General features: G+C 57.1%; 2 protein-coding genes across 4 annotated transcripts in view; one reads left to right on the plus strand and one right to left on the minus strand.

Annotated features, from left to right (window-relative positions):
- Nucleotides 1–1,262: 1,262 nt before the first annotated feature.
- Nucleotides 1,263–11,208, minus strand: UBXN6 (UBX domain protein 6). Of its 2 annotated transcripts, none has more exons than XM_059388693.1 (10): nt 11,073–11,208; nt 8,043–8,206; nt 7,643–7,707; nt 6,723–6,851; nt 4,101–4,198; nt 3,477–3,552; nt 2,647–2,731; nt 2,205–2,555; nt 1,948–2,096; nt 1,263–1,413 (listed from the first exon to the last, which is right to left on the minus strand). In XM_059388693.1, the coding sequence occupies exons 1-10, from the start codon at nt 11,153–11,155 to the stop codon at nt 1,285–1,287; spliced, it is 1,329 nt and encodes a 442-aa protein (XP_059244676.1). In that variant the 5' UTR covers nt 11,156–11,208; the 3' UTR covers nt 1,263–1,284. The 2 variants fall into 2 exon arrangements, with proteins under 2 accessions (XP_059244676.1, XP_059244677.1); XM_059388694.1 differs by lacking the exon at nt 11,073–11,208 and adding an exon at nt 10,628–10,789.
- An 8,585-nt stretch (nt 11,209–19,793) lies between these two features.
- Nucleotides 19,794–20,147, plus strand: part of HDGFL2 (HDGF like 2) — a 21,193-nt gene continuing 20,839 nt past the window's right edge. The window contains exon 1 of one of the 2 annotated variants that reach the window (XM_059388714.1): nt 19,794–19,962. In XM_059388714.1, coding sequence (XP_059244697.1) covers nt 19,891–19,962 — 72 coding nt within the window. In that variant the 5' untranslated portion in view covers nt 19,794–19,890. The remainder of the gene's footprint in view (nt 19,963–20,147) is intronic. The other variant, XM_059388713.1, reaches the window with a different exon arrangement.

The following is a 20,147-nucleotide window of genomic DNA, read 5'->3' on the forward strand; positions in this document are numbered from 1 at the left end:
GGGCAGCAGAGGACAGGCCCCCATCTTGCCCTGTGTGGGAACAGCCAGATGGGAAGCAAAGGCATGTAAGGGAGCGTCTTGCCGGCTGGGGGCTAGAAGGTGTTTTTGATGGTAAAATCACATTTAGGCCTCAAACTTCCAAGTCAGTCTGTCACTGAGCTGGCGGTGGCCAGGGGACTGGCCACCACAGGCCTTTCTCTCTGCAGAGGGAGAGGGTCTGGGAGGGGCCGGCCTGAGGAGAGGGGAGGGGACAGTCCAGGTGAAGTCAAGGGCATCTCTCCAGGGGACACGTGACCAGGGCCAGTGCATCCTGGGCTCCACGCTCAGCTTCTGTTACTCACTTCCTGCGGCTGCTGGAACACACGGCTGCCAACTTGGCTTAAAACCACACTTGTTCCTATGGTTCGGGAGTCAGAAGTCTGCCATGGGCCTCACGGATTGGAAACCAGTGTGGGCAGCGCCAGCTCCTTCTGGAAGCCCAGGAGGGGGGACCCGCCTGCCTTTTGCAGCTTCCAGAGGTGCCCATGTGGACTCGGGGCGGGGGGCTCCCCCTGCAGCCTCCTACCTCCTTCCAGGGGTGAGGACCCCTGTGGTGACGCTGGGCCCACCTGCCTACCCAGGACACTTGGTGTCTCCAACCACAGGCACAGCCACTTTAATCCTATAAAGTTACCACCACAGGAACTGGGGCTGAGGATGGGCCCCCAACAATAAGACAAGAGCTCCCTGGGAGGTCCGCCCTCAGCAGGTGCCCACCCTGCCCCCTGCCCTAGGATCCACTCGGGGGGCCTCCTATGCCGGCAGCCTGCGGCAGCCACTGCTTCAATTCAGCACCAGGAGACAAGTCTGATGTCATTTATTCGGGTTCGTAATTCAGCAACCACAGACCCGTGTCCTGGCAGGCCCTGCATCTCTCTCTGCCGCTGTCCCCAGCAACTGCTGTCCCTGGCAACCCCATGGCTCAGCATCAGGGGCAGCCGCGGCCACCTGGGCCACAGCACATGGGGACTGGGCCCATGCCGCAGGCCTACTCTCCTGCCCAGGGGCCCTGTGAACAGGTACAGCAGCTGCCTCCCGAGAGCCCTCTCTGGGAGGCTGTCCCAGGCACGGGTCACAGCCCACCAGCGCTCCTCCCTGTGCCTGCAGAGCTCTCTGGGCCAGGGCAGGCACTTCCGGGGGAGTGGGGGACCCTGGGAGGAGGGAGACTGGGTGGGGGGCTAGTGGTGGAGGAAGCAGGAGAGTATGAGACAACCCACATAGGCTAAAGCCAACCCTGCTTTTATTTCATGAGAGCTTCTCGATGGCTGCCAGGAGCTCAGGTTTCAGAATAGATGAGTCCGGATTGGCCCCTGCAGCCTTGATGTCTTCAAGCACCGCTGCGTCCCACGAGAAGGTCAGGAGGGCCGAGGGCACCTGCAGTGGGGTGAGAAAGCCTCAGCCGCACTCGGGCGTCTCTGTACTGGGAATCTCTGCACTCAGTTCCTTGTGCTGGGGCCAGGGCCACGCTCGCCCTGGGCGGCTCCATGCCGGGGACCACATACCACAACCGGCCCATTCCCATGGCCTTGCCAACCTCAGGAACTCCGGAAGTCCCTCCAGTCTTCCCACAGGAGGGTCTGAAAGCTGCCCACCCCCCCCCACTTCCTCCCCAGGAAGGCCCTCATCTGGGATCCATCTGCCTTGGTTCTCCTCCTCAGAGAACTCTCACATGCCTGCCCTGTTCCCACTCTCTAGGTGGGAAACTGAGGCAGAGAGACATCACTTGGGGGCACACCACACATCCACAGGAAGGTGGGACTTGAACCCAGGGGCCCAGACTCCTGGGCCCCACACCACCCACTGCTCAAGGTGCCCCTTCCCCTGTAGGGGTTTGTGTGGGCAGGAAAACCCAGAGACGCACCCTGGGCCGCCGCCTACCCCCTCCCACGCAGGGAGCCCCTCACCCACCAGCCCGCACTCGTTGAAGGCCAGGCTCTCGTCCTCCGACAACCTCTGCCCGCCCGAGGCCAGCAGGTCGAAAGGCAGCCAATCGTTCTGCAAGGCCTCCCGCACGAACGCGTACAGCGCGGCCACACGCTCCCGGGCGTAGAAGGTCCCTGGGTGGGCGGGACAATGGGGTCCCCCCGCGGTCAGCAGGAGCACCCCCGGGGAGCCCCCCGGCCCGACCCGCTCCTCCCGCCACCGCGCCGCCCTTGGACACGCACCCTGCAGCAGGCAGCCGTCGGGGAGGCGCACGCGCAGCAGCGTGTAGGTGTACTTGCGCAGCTCGCGCTGCTCCTCCCGCTCCCGCATGGCCTTGGTCCGCAGCACACTCAGCCGCTCCACCGCCTCGGACCTGAGCCTCTGCTCCCGCTTGATCTCCTCCGCCGTGAGGTTGAAGAAGTCCCCGGGCAGCTCGAACTGGGAAGCCATGGGCGAGGGCCGGAAGAGCCGGCGCTGGCGGGCCAGGGTGGCCCGCACGGGCTCAGCGACCAGAAGCTGCTCCTTGTGCCTCTGCAGGCTCTGGGGCTGGGCCAGGACGCCCTCACTCAGCACGTAGAACTCCTCGGGGCCCTCTGGGGCACACACAGGGGTCACTCTGCTGCCGCAGGGTGAGCCCCCACCCCTTCCCCTGGCACGGCCAAGACCCCGCTCCACCTCCCTTACCCTGATCAGGAACTGGAAGCAGTGCCTTCTGGAAACCAATGGCCTCAAAAAACTCGTGGGTCCCTTCCAGGCAGTTAATGCGCTCCTGAGGGAGTGCAACCAGAGGTCACACAAGGCCGCGGGGCCTCCGGGAGGCCACCAGCCTCACTGACCACCCTGCTCGGCTCCTAGGTCTTGGAGCAATGGCCAACAGGGCGAACCCGCCAAAGCCGTCCCCAGAGCGGAGGCACAAGCACACTCGCCCCAACACCAGCCGCGGGACCGCCACCAGCGGCTCGCAGAGGAGGCTACAGGGCCAAGGGACAAGCAAGAGGACCCCAGAGGTGGGGGAGACCGGCTTCGTGGGATGTGGGGGCAGGAAGGGGGCAGGGGGCGGCCACAGCCACCAGAAGTCAGCAGCAAGCACCCTGCCAGCGGCACAGCTAACATGGGCCACAGTGGCGGGACCCCGGGATTTCTCCACAGAAACCCCAAGTCTGCGTTTATGGGAGAAATCTCCCCAGTGCCCACGGCATCCCAACGCGTTCAAATGAAGTCGAAACCCGACAGGGTGGTGGGGAGAACACACAACATAGACTCGTGATGCACGACCCGTGTTCCCAAAGCCCCGGGTCCCCGGCCGCCCCCTGCTGCCTGCCCTGCCCCAGCCCTCCAGCCCCTGGTTCCGGCAGCCTCCCCTACACCGCCCACGGGCGCCATGCGCGTGCGTGTGTGTGCATGTGTGCAGGTGCCTGCATGCGTATGTGTGTACTTGTGTATGGTGTGTGCGTGCGGGCATGTGCGTGGTGTGCACGTGTGGCCTGGCCACACCCCGCCGCGGGCAGCCTCACCTGGAACACTCGGTTCTGCAGCTTGATCTTCCTGTACTTCTCCTCCTCGGGGTGCAGGCAGATGTTGTCCAGGTACCTGCAGGAGAACGGGGGGCCGGAGCTGACAATCCTACCAGGCCTCGTGCTAGGACGCACCCTGGAGGGCCCCCCGTGAAGCCCACCCCCTGGGGCTGACAGCCCACCCTGGACCATTCCCGGGCCTCCCCTTTGGTCCTGCTTCCCCTGAGGACACCAACACACACAGCAGTGGGGTGCGGAAGGCAGAGCCAGAGTAAGGGACCATGGAAGCCCCCGGGGCCCCAGGGGCTCACGAGCTACAGGGAGTTCCTGGCATCCTTCCTCCCCCAGGCCTGTTCGAACAGATGAGGGGAGTGGGGGGGACCCTTCACTCCTCTGATAACCCCGAAGGAAAGCCAGGATTGGGATTCCCTCACTTGGTAAACCCCTCCGTTTTACAGACAGGTAAACTGAGGTCCGGAGAGGCCAAGCCCCTCTCCAGAGGGCTTGGGGCAGGGAGTGCAGGGTGGGGCCTGGCTGCACTCCCGTGCTCCTTCCAGGCTCCCCAAGGAGGCTGCGGTCTGGGGTGGGGGCGACACCCCACTGGGAGGGCGGCTGCCCGCTCACTTGGCAATGGTGTCCACACCCAGCTTCACCCGGTCCCGGTCTTTGTTGAACGTGTGGATCTTCATGATGGAGGCAGCCACGGGGTCCGTGGAGAAGTGCTGGGAGGAGGAAGGGAAGTGCATCAGGCACCCTTCCCTGCCCCCAGTAGCCTGGTCTCACTACTCAGGTGACAGAAGTCCCCTGGGAGGCCAGGAGCCTTTCACTGAAACAAACTCAACTGTGCATTTTCAGCAAAGGAAGAGGAGGAGAGAGCCCCCTCCCCCCCCCCGTGCTCCAGCCTGGACCTCATCCTGCCCTGACCGCTAGGGAAGAGGGTGCGTCAAAGGCCAGATGATGCTGCCTCCCGGGGTCCATCGGACCTCTGCTACCCGGTTTCCCAGTTTAGTTGTCGGGGTGGGACAGAGGGGACAGAGACATCGACCGGCAGAAAAACCCGTCTCCGGATGAGAGGGGGCATGCTCTCAGGATGAGGCCAGGCCAGGCCTGCGTGACCTCCCATATACCCCCTGGGGACGAGCTCCTGCTCCAAATGCTGCTCTCAGGGGTTTCCAGGTACAGGGCCCGAGGGCACACAAGGGACAAAGGAGCAGAATATCCAGAAAGGAGCCAAACCCGTAGAGGAATCTGCTTTGTGATCGAGGCAGGTTTCACAGCTGTGACCAAAAAGCAGGTGTGTTCCATCACAGGGGGTTGGGGGGTCAGGAGAAGCTCGTAGCTATGGGGGGGGCAGAGAGCACTGGCTTCATGCCTCAGGCTGGACAGGGTGACAGCTTCTAGTGGGACTCAAGTGGTTTTTATGCACCAAAGTTTTAAACGTTGAATAACAAAAAGCAAAACAGAAAAGCACTAAAAAGCCACGTAAGAAGCATTTTAATTCCCAAGCGGGGAAGGCCTTTCTAAGTGTGCCACAAAACCCAGAAGCCATAGGACCAACATACTCAATTACACAGATCAAACACCTCCATGTGGCAAAGCGACCACAAGCACAATCTGAAAGTAAAGCACTAGGGGAAAACATGTACAATTCACGTCACAGGCAAAACACCAATCTCCCTAATATGTAAAAAGTGCCCACAAATCAACTTCAGAAAAAGGCCAGGGGCGCCTGGGGGCCCAGGCGGCCAAGTGTCCAACCCTTCATGGTCTCAGCTCAGGTCATGATCTCAGAGTTGTGGGGTCACCCGCACTGGGCTCGGCGCTGGGCACGGAGCCCACTTTTTTCTGTTTTTTTTTTTTTTTTAAGATTTATCTGTTTGACAGAGAGCAAAAACGAGAGGGCACACACACACACGGGAAGAAGGAGCTGCAGACTCTCCACTGAGCGGGAAGCCCGATGCGGGGCTCAATCCCACAACCCTGGGATCAGGACCTGAGCCAAAGGCAGACGCTTTACCCACTGAGCCCCCCAGGCATGGGGTCTACCTAATAAATAAATAAATAAATAAATAATCGATCCAACCATCCAACAGAAAGACGAGAAAGAGACACATTCTCTTCTGAAAACACGGCCAACCTGAACCAAAGCGAAGGAAATGCACGTTACGACTATCCCGAGATATTTTCACCTGTCCATCCGGGGGAAGACAGACGGAGCATCTGCAACCCCCACAGGGACGGTGTGGTCCCCGTGATCTAGGGGAGCCGCTGGCGGAGCGCGAATGGGGACAGCCCCTTGGAGGTTCAGCAGCAGCTGCTGTCCGCACCCCACGCACGCGTCCACACAGCGCTCCCTCCCGCCCTGGGACTGACCACGGCTCTGTGTCACGTCACTGTTCCCGCTAGGACAGGACACACTGGCCATACAGTCCTCAGCAAGGAGCTTTCTAAACAGCTCCAGAACTTATGTCAAGTTGCTAAGAGTGCAGAACCGTCCCTCAGATGGTTCAGAAAGAACTAGAAAGGGGTGACAGTACAAATGCAGAAAAACATCAATGCCCGTGAACTCGGGGTAAGGTGCGGCAGAGGCCCCCGTCCTCCCCCCTCCGTCTTGCGGGCGCGGTCGGTGACACGGGAGGGGGGCAGCGAGGAGGCAGATAATGAGCGCTGCTCATCAGCGGGCCTTAAAATAGGGAGATTAGCCTGGATTATCCGGCGGGTGCAGCGTAATGTCGAGGTCCCTTCAAGGGGAAGAGAGGAGAGAGGCGGCCCGAGCACGACCCGGGCCTGGCGCGCTGGCTGTGAGGGCCGAGGGAGCCGCCGCGCTCCTCCCCCCACCCCTGGAGCAACCAGATAGAACTCGGGGCCGCTGCCACCTTGACTCGAGCCCAGTGGGACCCGTGCCACGCTCCTAGCTTCTAGAACCGGGAGGGAACGCGTGCCCTCTGAAGCCACAGGCTTCGTCAGAGTTTTTTCAGGGCCGGGATAGCAAACTCAGACCTGGGGGAAGCGGGTGCGGGGTTGGACAGCTGCGCCTACCTGGAACCCCTCTCTGGAAAGGGCCGGAAACCACATAGAGTGGTCGCCTCTAGGAAGGGAAGGCGAGAGGCGGCTTCTCTTCAGCCGCCCTGGGGCACTGGACATTTCGTACCCCACGCACACGCTGCCTCTCCAGGGAGACAACACATGCACCATCCACGCAGACCCGAGCCACCTGCCGGGGCAGGACCCGGCACTGCCACTCACCGAGAGAATGGCCTCTTTGATGTGGGCATCCCGCTGGTCCTTCCTGAGCGTGGCCCCGGTGAGCGGGCATGTGAAGCACACGCCGGGCACTGCCAGATGGGCGGAGCCCTCCTCTTTGGCCTCGGGCACCTGGGGGGGAGGGTGCAGGCGGTTGAGCCCAGAGCCACCACGCTGCCGCCTCTGCGGGTTGACGCTGGGACAGTCCGGCCCCGCACCGCAGCCCTGCAGAGCCCACCTTCAGCTCTATAAAATGGCTTAGTGGGGCTTGCACACAACCGAAGGACGGGGGACAGAGAGTGTGGGGGGACAGAAAGTGGGGGGCGGCTCTGGACGCGGGGCCAGTGCTCTGCAGTGGCCCCGCTCATGGTTCCCGCATCTCGTGGGGACGCAGCCCGCGGGCGAGTCAGGAGTCACCGCAACCTAGAGGAGTCCCGACTGCTCTCTGGACCTCCGTCCCTAGGCACTGTCTAGGGCCTCTTCTATTCTTAAACTCACTGAGAGCCCCAGGGTCAGGTTGCTCAGAACACCCTTTCCACCAAGCTCCCCTTTAAAGCCCACCTCCCCCAGGAAGCCGTCCCTGATGCCACTAGTCCGAACAGCCCTCCCAATTCCCCGGAAAACAGCTAAGGGCAGGAGTTGAGTGTGACAAGGTCCCAGTGAACCCCACCTTCAACCACAACCTGCTCCCACCGTCCCAGGCGGGGCTTCCCACACTGCCTTTGTGCACAAGGACAGAGGTGACCTCCGGCCACCCTGACTTCTCCTGTGTCCCCCACCCCAGCAGGGCACGCTTACAGCCCCAGGGCTGGGCCCCCTGCTCGTAATGAGGAAATGGCCAATTAAACCAACACAGGCAAGAACCAGCTCCCCCCCCCCTGGAAGGCCCCGCGGGCGTCTGGCTGCTGTGCAGATTTCTTTACCATGTTGCTCCCGGGGGCCTCTGTGCTCCCTCCGACAGTCGCTTCAGCTCGAAGTTCCTTTCTCACTGGAGACGGGACAGAGACAGGCGGGTTGTAAGCCCTGGTGTGTCCCCAGGCACACATCCCCAAGACCCAAGACCGGAGAGGGTCAAGATCTAGTCCTTCCTCTCCTGGGGGGGGGGGGGCCCTGCCTGAGCCACCTACCCCCGCCCCTGGGCTTCCCCTGATCGCCCGATGACAACCCTGTCTCGCTCCCTTCTCCCCTCCTCAGCCTTCCAGACCGCAGCATCCTTGTGCCTTTCTGCCCTGTACCCCTCCAATGAACGTGAGACTTCAGAGCCCCCAAAGTTGCTGGTCCCATAACTATTTCCACCCCAGGCCAAGCACAGGCCTTGCTCACCCTGGTTGCGGATGGACTCCTGCGACGTGGGGCCCCGGGCTCTGGGCTGCTTCTGTTCAAGCCGGGCCAGGGCCGCCGCTGCCGCCATCTGGGCCTCATCCGTGGGTCCCTGGCGGGCTTGCCGCAGTGCTGGCTGGGTGGGTTTTTCTTTGGGGGCCCTCTCCCTGAGGACAGGCAGAGGAAAAGTGAGGTGACACAGGGTCAGACAGAAGAGCCTCTGTCCCTCTTCCACTTCTGCGCCATCAGACAAACCCCTCCCTCTTTCCCCAGGGGTCACCTGCAGTCTCTAGATGGTTCTAACACAGAAGAGCCCCAGGAGGCAGAGGCAGGTCTGCTTCCAGCTCTGGCCCTGAGGGCAAGTCCCGCATGAGCCCAAGCCTCAGAGTCCTGGCAGCTCAACAGGGGGACCGCCAGCCCGCCCACACGGGCCAACACTCCGCCACCACTCCGCAAGTGTGAGAGCACCTGTGAGAAGGCACCCCACTGCCCTGAGGAACTGAGGAGACTCAAAGCTCTCACTCCTCTCCACCATCCCTCCCAAGCAAGACCAACCCTGCCAGTCTGTGGAAGCCAGGCGCTGCAGCTTCGTTAGTAGGTGCCTACGGTTTGCCTGGCAGTATGCCAGCTCACACGGCAGGGGCTGGGTCTGCTCTTGCCTCTACCTGGGGAAACTAGCCCAGGACGCATGCTCCCAGGTCCACAAGGCACAGAAACGATCCGGCCTTCCCTGCGGAGAAGCCCTTCCTTAACACCCTACTCTAATTCACCTCCTCGCCTCCTTCCCTCAAAACCCTCTCCAGGTACCAAGGCTTTTATCCATACTACATCCCCAGAACTTTCTAAGCAGCCAAGGCTCTGGGTTCCTGGCCTCACTCCTCCTGCCCTGCTCAGAGCCACAGATGGCCTGATTATTGTGTCCCGACATCTCGGGGACCTGCTTCCTGCCCATCCCTGCCCCTCTGTCCACAGCTGACAACCTCATATTGAAGAAAAGATGAATCACACACCCCACCCTTGCTCCATGTGACATTTAGTTCTATCAAAATACCATTTTCAAAACACCTTACTTGCCCTCTTGAAGGCTCCATGGGGCAGCCAAAGGGATCCTTTTAATCCTAAGCCAGAGCTTGTCACTCCTGCACCAAGCCTGTCTACCACATGCACAGCACAGACCTAAAGCCTCCCCGACCCACAGGCCCTTCACACCTCCCAATCTACTCTGCTTTCCTACTATTGCTCCCAGAGGCCCAACTGGCTCCTACCACTGGGCCTTTGCACTTTCTACACTTTCTGCCCGGAATATTCTGTCTGCATGTGGAATGAGGAAAGAAGGTCTGGGAGCAGCCGGGGCTGCTTAGGGCTGTGTGTGTGTGTGTGTGTGTGTGTGTGTGTGTAAAGACTGATTTTCACATGGCTAAACTTCTCTGGCTCTTGGCTTAGATGTCTCCTTCCCACAGAGGCTTCCAGGATGCCCTAACAGTCCCCCAAATCACTTGCCATCTCCTGACCCAGCTTATTTTCCCTCACAGCTCTGAGTACCACCTCATCTCTCACCACCCATGTGCTGGTTCATCTGTTCATACCTCCCCCCTGGAAGCTGAGCCCTGAGACAGCAGAGACCTTCTCTTACCCATGAAACCCATGACAGCCCTTGTCACACACCCTGAGCCCCCAGTCTTGCCCAACGGCGTCACAGAAGCCCGGATCTCCACGCTACTTCCCTCTTCCTGGCATCTTGTCTGATACAGTCATCACCCACACGGCCGCCGCCTCCTCCCCATCACACTCAGTCCCTGCTGCACCAGCCCCACCTCTGCCCAGTACTTGTGGAACAAATGAATGGACCTGTCTGGTCCACCCCCTCTCCCTGGCCCTCTCTTAAGCTGCCCTCCTCTCCCAGGCTCCCAGGACCTGATTCAGTCTACTGGGCTTCCCTCCCTGACTCAGGAACTTGGCCCTAGTGGGTCTCCTTCGTCTCACTCTCAGGAACCCCCAATCCCCACGACAGATGCCCTGAGGGCATGTACCCACACTCCCTCACCCACCCCCGCTGCCTCAGGATTCCCTTCCTGCAGCCTCCCTGCCTCTCTGCCTCCCCCTCACTGCCGCCCTCTCCACAATCCCTTCCATTACTCCCCACAGACCCCACGCAGGGCTGACATCTTCAGCCACTCCCCTTCCTAGACCCCACTCAGTCCCCAAAGCCCCCGCCCCCTCTACACTTCCTTTGGTCTTCCCAGCCCACCAGAGCCCTCCATCTTCTGTCCTCCCCTGAGTCTCCAGACTGGCCCCTGGCCCTTCTCTTCCCTGAGTCCTCCCCAGACGTCCACAGTGGCCTGGATGAGCACTCCGCTGGCCTTCTTCTCCCCTCTCCTCCCAGCTCCCCCTCAGGACCTCCCGTCTGCCTCAGCCTTCGCCCACAAGGTCCCCATCTCTTCCCCTGATGCCTCCGGCTCCCCACCTCCACCATCACCCGCCTCCATTTCCCTCCCAGACCTCCCTAAGCCTCTCCGACCCCCGCGCCCCCAGTCCACCGAGCCCTCTTCCAACACCGCCTCAGGCTCCCTGGCCTTAATCACACTTACCCGATCCTCCCTCACGCTCCAGAACCGAGGCCCAGATCCCTACCGCCATGGAAGCTACGCCTCCCCACTCTTTACGACCCCAGCTGTTCTCGCATCTTCAGGCTGTGTGTGCAATCTCCGAACACCTCGATTCCCCAGGTGATGCCCCTCTGGGGCCCCTTTACAGCCCACTCACTCTCCTACGGTTTCGCCAATGACCCCCAACTCTGCACCCCGCCCCCGAGCCCCCGCCTCCAGCCCCGCCCCCCGAGGCCTCGACACCCCCCCCGCCCCGCCCCCGGAGGCTACCCCTCCCCTTGCTCCCACCGTCGCCCCCCGACGCCCCGCCCCCAGAGAGCTCTCCCCACCCCGAGACGCTAGGACTCCCCTCCCCGCCCCAGGCCCTCTCTGGGCTCCCCCTCCCATGCTCGCCTTCGGATCTCAAGCATCAACGCGGGTCACTCACCCCACGGACTCCGTGAGCTTCTGACCAGGTCCCGCGCTCTTGAACTTGATATCAGCTTTGATCTCCTGGAAGAACTTCTTCATGGTGGCGGCGGGCCCGGCGGCAGGGGGCCGCGGGGGGCGGGGGGGGGGGGGCAGGGCCCAGTCGGGGTGGGGCCGGCAAGAGCCAACAACCGGAAAGAAAATACCTTGCTGCCGGAAGTCCCGCCTTCAAGAGGCCGCCCACGTGACAATCGGCCGGGGATGCCTCTCTAGCTCTCCGCGCCTCACTGGCCCGTGGCGGCCGCTCTGCACCCCTGGGCCGCGTCTCGGCGCTTTTTCCGGACTCCGTTGCCAGGGGCGACGAGCGCGCTTCCGGCTGGAGGCTACGCCGCCCTCGCTGCACAGCTTTCCCCAAAGCGGTGTTTCGGAGAGGGCGGGACCGGCCCGCGGAACTTGGTCCTGACCTTTTCCCTGCGCGAGAGCCTTCCCTGGCTGCCCCACGCAGCTCAGTGTGGGGGCGTTCAGGGCCGTGGAGACCGACCTGGTGCCCGGCGCTGTGGTTCTCTCGGGCACACGTGCTGGAGGCGCGGGAGGGGGCGCACGAGCGAGGGCCTGGGCACCCACGGGGGCGCATCCCCACGGCGTCTGGGCCCAGCGCCCTAAAGTCATCTTCACAGGATTTAGGAAAGAATCCGGTGCAGCCCGGACAAAGCTTGCGGAGCTTTGGCTTCCTGCGAAGTGGGCCCAGGACGGGCGTCCCCCTCGTCGGACCCCATTGTCAGGGTCACGATGGCGTCAGAAAGCTTTCAAGAAATGTCAGAGGTTGCAGTGACTTGCTCTCTGCGTACTGAGAGTCGGCCCTGTACCAGCGGGGAAGCACACACAAATTCCCCGACCTCGCAGCCCTCGTGGAGTTTCCGATGGGGCTGGGCAGACAGAGGAGGCGAGAGTCAGGTCTGGGGCCGAGTGGATGGTGTTAAGCGCTAGAGAGAGAAGGTGGACGCTGGGAGCAAGGGAGGGCGGCTGGGGACCGTTGGCAACATCACCTAAGAGGGGGGCCGGCGCAGGAACGGGGCGTGCGTTTTTGAGACCACGGGAGGGGGGGGAATGCGGAGGTGTCTGGGCATCAGATGATATAAAGTAGCTGCAGGTGCTTTTGTAGGGGTGAGAGGGGCACGGCGGTACCTTTGGTTCATCTGGGTTTTGTTTTGTTTTCTCTTTTGACCCCTTTCCTCCGTTTCTACCAGCCCCTGCCTCAGGGAACCCGCCCATGGGCTCTCCTTATCTATAAGCTTCCTGGGGTTCTTTGTGTTTCTTCTTACTTTTTAAAAAATTTTTTAAAATATTTTATTTATTTATTTGACAAAGAGAGAGATCACAAGTAGGCAGAGAGGCAGGCAGGAAGCAGGCTTCCTTCCTGCTGAACAGAGAGGCCCATGCGGGCTGGATCCCAGGACCCTGAGATCATGACCTGAGCTGAAGGCAGAGGCTATAACCAACTAAACCACCCAGGCGCTCCTACTTTTTCTTTTATTTTTAAATTTTATTTATTTATTTGACAGACAAAGATCACAAGTAGAGGCAGGCAGAGAGAGGAGGAAGCAGGCTCCCCGAGGAGCAGAGAGCCCAGGACCCTGGGATCACGACCTGAGCCAAAGGCAGAGGCTTTACCCCACTGAGCCACCCAGGCGCCTCTCTTACTTTCTTTGTTTAGATTCCACGTATAAGAAACATCTTATGGTGTTTGCTTTTCTCTGCCTGACTTGTTTCACTTAATGCCCTTGAGGTCCATCCACGTTGTCACAAATGGCAAGATTTCCTTTGTATTTATTTATTTTTTTTGGCTGAGTGATATTTCATCATATATCCATACCACCTCCTCTTTATCCATCTGTCCTTCCATGCACACTGGCTTGTTTCCATAGTTGGTCATTGTGAGTTGTGCTGCAAGGAACATGAGGGTTGCACACTTCTTTTCGAATTAGTGTTTTTGTTTTCTTCAGGTACAAGTGTAATTGTTGGATTATGATACCTTTTTTTTTTTTATTTTTAAGAGATTTTATTTATTTGACAGCAAGAGAGGGACAAGCAGACTCTGGGCTCAACCAACTGAGCCACATATGTGCCCCTGGTACTTCCATTTTTTTTTTTTAAGCTTTTATTTATTTGACAGAGATCATAAGTAGGCAGAGAGGCAGGAAGAGGAGGAAGCAGGCTCCCTACCGAGCAGAGAGCCCAATGTGGGACTGAATTCCAGAACTCCAGGATCATGACCTGAGCCGAAGGCGGAGGCTTTAGCCCACTGAGCCACCCAGGCACCCTGGTACTTCCATTTTTAATATTTTTAGGGACCTTTATACTGTTTTTCCATAGTGGCTCTACCAACCTACATTCCCACAAGCAATGCATGAGCATTCCTATCTTGCCACATCTTTACTAACACTTGTTTCTTGTCTTAATAATAAGCTGTCTTAACAGGTATCAGGTGATCGTTTGTGGTTTCATTGTGCATTTGCCTAATGATTGGTTGATTACCTTTTCATGTTCCTGTGGGCCATCTATATGTTTTCTTTGGGAAAATGTCTTCAGATGGAGGAAGGAGCCCTGAGCTGAGGAAAGCAGATAGCTTCTAGGAGCTGGGAAACGCAAGGAAACGGATTCTCCCCTAGAGCTTCCAGAAGGAGTGCAATTTCACAAACACATGGATTTTAGCTCATTGAAACTCACCTTGGATTTCTGACCTCCAAAATGGTAAAAAATCAATTTAGTTTGTGGTAATTTGTTCCCTAAACAGGTAAGGGCGCCTGGGTGGCTCAATCAGTCAAGTGTCTGCCTTCAGCTCAGGTCATGATCTCGGAGTCCTGGGAATGAGCCCCACATTGGGCTCTCTGCTCAGTGGGGAGTCTGCTTCTCCCTCTCCCTCTGCTGTTCCCCTGCTAGTGCTCTCTCTTATTCTCTCTCTCTCTCAAATAAAATCTTAAAAAGGTTATAAAAATAATAATAATGTGGTCTGGAACATATTGTTTGCTCAATAAATGTTACTGATTGTTTGAAGACTTATTTTTATTAATTAAAGATTTTATTTTTAAGTGATCTCTACACCCAAGGTGGGGCTTAAACTCATGATCCTGAGATCAAGAGTCACATGCTCTATGGACTCAGTCAGGCGGGCCCCTGTAAATGTTACTCATTCTTGTACTTGGCTAAATGGGTGGTAAATATTTCCTCATGATAGTCCCCGAGCAAACCAAGCCTACAGCACACAGTAGGGGCTCAGGTGGCCTGCTGTTTGGAGGGGGCTGTTTCTTGCTGTTCTGGGGGGTCAGTGGTAGCTCCCTCTCTAACTGGCCTCTTCTGGCCTGCTGCCAGGCCCCGTTTCTTAGGGAACAGGAAGTAACCTCACCTCCCCAGGTGATGACTAAGGGATCAACCATTGTCTTCACAGGCCTCTGATCTGGCAGGAGAACATGGATCCTCTCCTGCCTTCTCCTGCCACTTTGGGGGGCCCTCCCCACCTTCTGGGAGCAAGCTGGCCCCAGCTTTCATCAAAGCTTCATCATTTCCCAGCTGCTCAATGTGGCTCAATGAGGTTGGAGTCTGGTTTTCTGGCCTGGTTCAGAGTCTGGGGAAAAAGCGTGTGCAGAATCAGGAGGGCTTTGGAAAGGGGGGGCCCACAGAAGAGGCATTTGAGCCCCTGCACTCCATGTCTCACTTCAGGCAAGTCAGGCCCCCGTTGGGCCTCAGGCCTCAGTCTCTCTATATATATCTAATTCAGGCTCCTCCATACCATCTTCATTCCTTTTTCAACTTCCACACTTGGTCCCTGTGTGATTTAGCATATATAAGATACAGGACACACCATGAGATCTGATTTTTTTTTTCTAAGATTTTATTTATTTATTTGAGAGAGAGAGCGAGAGAGCACGAGAGGAGGGAGGGTCAGAGAGAGAAGCAGACTCCAGGCTGAGCAGGCAGCCCCATGTGGGACTCGATCCTGGGACTCTGGGATCATGACCAGAGCCAAAGGCAGCCACTCTATCGACTGAGCCACCCAGGCACCCTAGATCTGAATTTCAGATAAAAAAACAAATACTTGGGACACCTGGGTGGCTCAGTTGGTTAAGCGTCTGCCTTCGGCTCAGGTCATGATCCCGGGGTCCTGGGTTCCAGCCCTGCATCAGGCTCCCTGCTGAGCAGAGAGCCTGCTTCTCCCTCTTCCTCTGCTGCGCCCGCTCTCTCTCTCTCTCTGTCACATAAACAAATAATCTTTTTTTTTTTAAGATTTTATTTATTTATTTGACAGACAGAGATCACAAGTAGGCAGAGAGGCAGGCAGAGAGTGAGAAAGAGGAGGAAGCAGGCTCCCCGCGGAGCAGAGAGCCCATCGCGGGGCTCGATCCCAGGACCCTGGGATCATGACCTGAGCACCTGAGCCGAAGGCAGAGGCTTTAACCCACTGAGCCACCCAGGCGCCCCTGTCACATAAACAAATAATCTTAAAACAAACAAAAAAACCAAAATACCTGAATGGTATCTATAAAACATTGAGTTACAATTTTAACCATTTTAAGGAACTATGAATTAGGTATTTCTTTTCTTTTCTTTCTTTTTTTTTTTTTTAAAGATTTTGTTTATTTATTTGACAGAGATCACAAGAAGGCAGAGAGGCAGGCAGAGAGAGAGGAAGAAGCAGGCTCCCCGCTGAGCAGAGAGCCCAATGCGGGGCTCGATCCCAGGACCCTGAAATCATGACCTGAGCTGAAGGCAAGAGGCCTCAACCCACTGAGCCACCCAGGCGTCCCGAATTAGGTATTTCTATTGGATGTTATTTATGATCAATTATATATATATATATATATATTTTAAAGCTTTTATTTATTTATTTGTCAGAGAGAGAGTGAATGAGAGCGAGCACAGGCAGACAGAGTGGAAGGAAGAGTCAGAGGGAGAAGCAGGCTCCCTGCGGAGCAAAGAGCCCGATGTGGGACTTGATCCCAGGACGCTGGGATCATGACCTGAGCCGAAGGCAGCCGCTTAACCAACTGAGCCACCCAGGTGTCCCTGATCAATTATATTTTTACAGTGGTAAATATACATAGAATTAACCCTTTCAACCATTTTTATTTTTTTTTTAAGATTTTATTTATTTATTTGACAGACAGAGTTCACAAGTATGCAGAGAGGCCGGTAGAGAGAGAGAGAGGAGGAAGCAGGCTCCCCGCTGAGCAGAGAGCCCGATGCGGGGCTCAATCCCAGGACCTTGGGATCATGACCCGAGCTGAAGGCAAAGGCTTTAACCCACTGAGTCACTCAGGTGCCCCTCAACCATTTTTTTAAAAAATATTTTATTTATTTATTTGACAGAGATCACAAGTAGGCAGAGAGGCAGGCTGAGATAGAGATAGGGAAGAGGCTCCCTGCTGAGCAGAGAGCTGGATGCAGGGCTCGATCCCAGGATCCTGGGATTGTGACCTGAGCTGAAGGTAGAGGCTTTAACCCACTGAGCCACGCAGGTGCCCCGCCCCTCAACCATTTTTAACTGTGCAACTCGATGGCATGAAGCACACCATACCATCCTGCTGTCACCCCCACCCTCTGTCTCCAGAACTTTCCATCTCCCAAGCACGGACTCCCCACTTCCTGCCCCAGCCCTGGCTCCCACCATCTCCTCTCTGTCTGTGCAGTTGGGACTCCTCTGGAGACCACCTGGGAGTGGGGTCCTTCAGGATTTGTCATTTGCATCTGGCTTATTTCATTGAGCAGAACGTCTTCAAGGTTCATGCATGTTATTGGACGTGTAACAAATAATTTTCTAGCATAGGTATGTCACAAATATTGCATGAGCCAAACGGAACATACTTACACTGAAAAGGTATCTGTTGTGTATCTGTAATTTAGATTTAATTGGGCATTCTGATTTTTATCTGACAATTCTAACTTATAGCTCTTCTCGGCCCGAGAAATCGTTTTTATTTTTTAAAGATTTTATTTATTTGAGAGACAGAGATCACAAGCAGGCAGAGAGGCAGGCAGAGAGAGAGGGGGAAGCAGGCTCCCTGCTAAATCCCAGGACCCTGGGATCATAACCTGAGCCGAAGGCAGAGGCCCCAACCCATTGAGCCACCCAGATGCCCCCCGAGAAATCATTTTTAGACAAAGGTGTGTTGATAAATAATTCCCATCCCCTAAATTTCATGTTTTAGGGATACAATTAAAAGAATTTCATTTTTTTTTTTAAAGATTATTTATTTATTTATTTGACAGAGAGATTACATGTAGGCAGAGAGGCAGGCAGAGAGAGAGAGGAGGAAGCAGGCTCACTGCTGAGCAGAGAACCCGATGTGGGACTCGATCCCAGGACTCTGGGATCATGTCCCGAGCCGAAGGCAGCGGCTTAAACCACTGAGCCACCCAGGCACCCAAGAATTTCATTTTATATTTGCAAAGTAGTAAGACCATCACCACAATCTAAAACATTTCCATGTTTTATACTGCCCTTTGTATGAAATTATAAATTTAACTCTGGATTCCTAACCCTAGATCAAAGTAACTACTTTTGTCTTGAAAGATTTGCCCTTTTTGGACATTCCATCAAATAGCATATGATAATGGAGAGTATGTGGCCTCTTGTTTGGCTTATTTCACTGCCTCTCGTGTTTTGGGGGCACTTCCCAGTGGTAGTATGTGTCAGTGCTGCTTTTCTTTCCATTGCTGAATAGTGTTCGTTGCAAGGATATAGCACATTTGTTTTACCCACTCACATATCAACGGACACTTGGGTCTTTCTGCTTTTTGGCTGTTGTGAATCATGCTGTGATGACTATTACTGTACAGGTTTTTGTGGGGAGTGTGTTTTCATTTCTCTTGGGTAGATTCCTAGGGTCATGTGGTTAAGTCTATGTTTCACTTTTTAAAAAAGTCTTTTGCAGATGTATTTCATGTGCATAAGGATGTATCGAGACTAAAGTATTATTATTATTTTTTTTAAAGATTTTATTTATTTATTTGACAGAGAGAAATCACAAGTAGGTGGAGAGGCAGGCAGAGAGAGAGAGAGAGAGAGAGGGAAGCAGGCTCCCCGCTGAGCAGAGAGCCCAGTGCGGGGCTGGATCCCAGGACCCTGAGATCATGACCTGAGCCGAAGGCAGCGGCTTAACCCACTGAGCCACCCAGGCGCCCTAAAGTATTATTTTTGTACCCTGTGATCAGATCTCTCCCATGTTTTCCCAAGAAGCTAAAATAAAAGCCAGACTGTTCACACCCGTTCCCAAGGCACTAGGACAGATCCCCGACGGACGCACTCACGTGCTCCATCCTCTCTGGCTCAGACGTTTGCATTTGCTATCCCCTCGGCCCTACGTGCCTTCTCTGTATCCATTTCACTCCACTGGCCCATCTTTATTGCCCTGCGAGTCTCTAGAGTCTCTACCTAAATTACCAGCCCCAAACCCGCCCTGGCCCTTCCCCGACTACTCAGCATTTTCCTAAGCACTCTGGCTCTTTTACCTCCAGTTCCTACCAAGGGTCACTAGAACGAAATTAACAGGGGCGCCTGGGTCAAATCCTCTGCCTTCGGCTCAGGTCCTCATGGTCTCAGAGTCCTGGGATCGAGCCCCACGTCGGGTGGCTTCGCGGGGAGCCTGCTTCCCTCTCTCTCTGCCTGCCTCTCTGCCTGCTTGTGATCTCTGTCTGTCAAATAAGTAAAATCTTTAAAAAGAAAAAAAAAAAAAAAGAGCGAAGTTAACAGAGGAGGTAGCAGCATCTGGTGCTCCCAGTATTTCCGACGGCCAGGCGCAGTCCGCAAGGCTTTAGGGATGATGAGAGCACTTCACGTTTACGGCCCTCAAGGATGGGTGCCGTTACCAACCCCATTTTATAGGTGGGTAGACTAAGGCACAGAGGTTATGGCATTCTGTCTTGCGGGACGAAAACACATTTCTCTGGAATGAACAGGCATATCGGGTATCTTGCGGACCCGGCAGCCGGTGCTCAAAACCTTTCGCGGAGTGAAAAAAAGAGTCCCCCGCGCACTCTCTGGCTGTTTACCCCAAGAACTCCCCCACGCCCCGCCCCTTCCCCAGCCCCGCCCCTTCCCCAGCCCCGCCCCTCGGGCCGGCAACGGCGCGTCCCTATTTTGAGTTGAACCTCTATCACTTTATCCAATGGTGAAGGGCTGCGTAAGCCCCGCCCCCCCATGGTAGCCAATGCCTGCTCCCTACCTTGAGGCCTTCTGGAGTGGTAGCCAACCGGCTCCCGGGAGCGGGAGGCTTTCTGTGCTCCGCCCCCTACACGGAGTAGGCCTTCTTTCGGTGGTGGCCAATGACCTGCCTCCTACTTAAAGCCCTCCTTCTGTGGCCGTTCGTTGCCCGCCCCCCTGTCCTACGCTCCGCCCCTAAGCCGCCTGGCCACCCGCCTCACCACTCCCCGAAAGTCTCCGTTTCCCTCCTCCCACCTTTCCCCTTTCACCTCCCATAACCTCCGCCCCGCTCCCATTAGGCCTCTGGGTCACGCCCCTTGGATCTACCCGTTACCCAATCCCGTTAACTTGCTCTGCTCCAACCCCTCTTCTCATTGGTCCCCGTGCGCCTCTATCCCCCGCACGTGGTCCTGAGCGACGGCGCCTCCCGCCCGTGAAGGCCGGAGGGCGGGACTTCCGGGGGCGCGAAGTCCAATAAGCACGCGCCGGTCCTCTGCCCAGGAGGCCGCCCCCGCCCCCTCGGCGCCCCGCTCCCGCCCCCGGCTTCGCCTCCCGCTGCCGCCGCCGCCGCCGCCGAAGCCGCTGCCGCCGCCGCCGCTGCCTCCGCCGCTTCCTGCGGCCTGGGCTTCCCGCCGCCAGAATGCCGCATGCCTTCAAGCCCGGGGACTTGGTGTTCGCCAAGATGAAGGGCTACCCGCACTGGCCGGCCCGGGTGAGGCCGCGCGGGAGATGGGCCAGGCAGGGGGGGTGGGGCAGCAGGGGCCCCGGGCCTGAGGGATCCTTACTACAGAGGTCTGGGGGTCCCCGGCCTGAGGGACACGCGCAGCGGGTCCTGGGGGGTATCCTGGGCCTGAGGAAGCCCGCGCCGGGGGCCTGGGGGTCCCGGCGCCTGAGGGA

Source organism: Mustela nigripes, chromosome 2 (genome assembly GCF_022355385.1).
Source record: "Mustela nigripes isolate SB6536 chromosome 2, MUSNIG.SB6536, whole genome shotgun sequence".
Lineage (NCBI taxonomy): Eukaryota > Metazoa > Chordata > Mammalia > Carnivora > Mustelidae > Mustela > Mustela nigripes.

Excerpts from the sequence above, each read along its gene's own strand:
- UBXN6 (XM_059388693.1), bottom strand. The coding sequence starts at position 11,155 with ATGAAGAAGTTCTTCCAGGAGATCAAAGCTGATATCAAGTTCAAGAGC. Across the intron at positions 7,708-8,042 it reads GGAGTCCATCCGCAACCAGG|TGAGAAAGGAACTTCGAGCT; the intron begins GTGAGCAAGGCC and ends TCCCGTCTCCAG. Across the intron at positions 2,097-2,204 it reads CGACGGCTGCCTGCTGCAGG|GGACCTTCTACGCCCGGGAG; the intron begins GTGCGTGTCCAA and ends CCGCCCACCCAG.